This window comes from Polistes canadensis, unplaced genomic scaffold (genome assembly GCF_001313835.1).
Source record: "Polistes canadensis isolate GaletaPanama2010 unplaced genomic scaffold, ASM131383v1 scaffold_301, whole genome shotgun sequence".
NCBI lineage: Eukaryota > Metazoa > Arthropoda > Insecta > Hymenoptera > Vespidae > Polistes > Polistes canadensis.
The window spans coordinates 157,284-159,904 of NW_014569848.1; the positions used below are offsets into that span (position 1 = coordinate 157,284).

At 27.8% G+C, this 2,621-nt stretch overlaps 1 protein-coding gene across 1 annotated transcript in view; it reads left to right on the forward strand.

Annotated features, from left to right (window-relative positions):
- LOC106791362 (G-protein coupled receptor Mth2-like) overlaps positions 1-2,621 on the forward strand; it is a 29,472-nt gene that overhangs the window by 13,295 nt on the left and 13,556 nt on the right. The window contains 1 exon segment of the mRNA XM_014756942.1: positions 149-368. Within this exon segment, the coding sequence (XP_014612428.1) occupies positions 149-368 (220 nt within the window).

The window sequence follows — 2,621 nt, forward strand, 5'->3', positions numbered from 1 at the left end:
GAAAAAAATAAATAAATTTCATTTATTTTTATCGATTATACATACCATACCAAAGAAATGATTAATAATCATTGAATAAATAAACATTATGCACGATGCATTTGTATATTGTTTGTCATATTTTAAATTTATTTGAATTATTATAAAGATTACGGGATACTCATTGGGTCACCATGCGGAGAGGCAGGAATGTTTTACTTGGGCCCGAATGATAATTTTAGTGTTACTTCTAATGGATACATCGATTTAATACAAGCCAGGATTTATAATCACAATGAGTATTGTATGGAATCGTTTTATCATGGTATCAATGGTACCTTTCAACCATTCATTTGTTTCGAAGATCGTGAACATGACTGCCAATTACGGTAACAAATTTATCTTATAATTATATATTTATTTATTTATTATAAAAGATATTTTTTTTTATTTAAATTTTTATACCTTTATCCAATCTGACGTTTGTTTCTATTATTATCATTATTATTATTATTTTAATACTGTATCGAATTTATCTATCTATCTATCTATCTATCTATCTATTTATTTATCTATTTATTTAAATATCTTTTTCTTGTGATCTTTCTCTATCCGTTCTTATTCCTTTGGTGCTAACGCACGTTTCAAGAAGACAATGGATGGGCGTCGTTTATTGCACGGGAAGGTTTGTTTAACTTTGTCGAAGTTTAAACAACTAAAACACAGCCAGTTCTGTTTCGGGAAATCCAATAGAAAGATAGAATGAGAAGATAGAAGAGATAAAGGTGATCGTAGAATATCCCTTCGTATTCGTTTCACTACGTTTCCTACTTTTATTCCTAATCGTTATTCCTATTTCTCTTTTACTATTTTTCTCTGTAACTATTTTCTTTTTTACTTATTTCTATCATTAGTCTATCTTTCTTTTAACTTTCATTACATTTCTCTCTTTCTGTCTGTATTTCTAATTACTTTTGTCTACCTTCCTTTATTTATCATTATTTATTATTTTGTTTAATTATTTTTGTCTTCTTTTTTTGTTTTAAATTATTTTATTTTTCTCTACCTGTTAATATTTTTTTCTATTCTTTCATTACTTATCTCTCTCTCTCTTCTATTTTTCTAACTATGGTATATTTGCTTTCTTTATATTTTCTAATTATTTTTCTTTAGTTTGTTTCTATTTGTCTCTACGTATTTCTATCTTTTACTATCTTTTGTCTGTCTATCTTTCTCCAACTATTTTTGACTATTTTTGACTATTCTTAATTACCCTACTTTAGTTTTCTCTACTCGTTTCTATCTTTCTTTATTTTCGTTTCTATCTTTCTCTATTTTCGTTTCTCTCTCTCTATTTCTAATTACTTTTGCCTAGCTTACTCTATTTATCATTATTTATCTCTCATTTTCTTTAATTATTTTTGTCTTCTTTCTTTCTTTCTTTTTTTTAAATTATTTTATTTCATTTTTCTCTACCTGTTAATATCTTTCTCTATTCTTTCATTACTTATCTTTCTCTTCTATTTTTCTAACTATGGTATATTTTCTTTCTTTTTATTTTCTAATTATTTTACTTTATTTTGTTTCTACCTATTTCTATCTTTTACTATATTTTGTCTATTTTTACCTATTCTTAATTACCTTGCTTTATTTTTCTCTATCCATTTTTATCTATCTCTCTCTCTCTCTCTTTCTCTCATGTTTTTTTTTTATTTCTTTCCTTTTTCAATACATTTTTATCTTTACCTTTCATCCTCCGTCTTTTTCTCACGTTCCGTTTGTACATATCTGTTTTTTACCTCTGTCCGTCAGTCAGTTTGTCCGTGTCTTGTCCTCTCATATATGCATGCATGGATATCCGATGGTGATGGTGGTGGTGGTGATGGTGGATAGGAGGACACTGTCGTAGAAATAAAAATTTTCCCGGAAACCCGATTTGACGATACTATGCACGATTGAGTTTCGATTGTCTACGCTGCTGACTCGCTTTTTCACCACTACCATCACTGTTACCCTTTTGCAACCCTTCCCGACCCTTTCCAACCCTTCCCGACCCTTTCCAACCCTTCCCAACACACCCCCAACTTGTTACAGATGCCTTTACCTATACAACGAAACTTGCTCGTATATCTTCCAAGAGAAGAATAAATAACGATAGACGTATTGCCAGAAGGAAAAGAACATGTTGCAAGGTTAACCGGTGAAAAGGAGACCGGGAAAAATAGATAAAAATAGACTAAAATAGACGAGAATAGTATTTTGTTCTTTTTTTTCTTTTTATTTTATATATTTTTCTATGTTGAAATTATTTTCTGCAGATTTTCTTTTTTCTTTTTGGTAACGAACAAACTCTATATGGTCAATCTTATTATTATTATTATTATTATTATTATTAATATTAAAAGAGAACGGAAAAATAGACAAAAATAGAAAAAAATAGACGAGAATAGTATTTTGTTCTTTTTTTTTCTTTTTATTTTATATATTTCTATGTTAAAATTATCTTCTGCAAATTTTCTTTTTTCTTTTCGATAACTAACAAACTCTATGGTCACAATCTTATTATTATTATTATTATTAATATTAAAGGAGAATAGGAAAAATAGACAAGAATAGTATTTTGTTGTTCTTTTTTCTTTTTA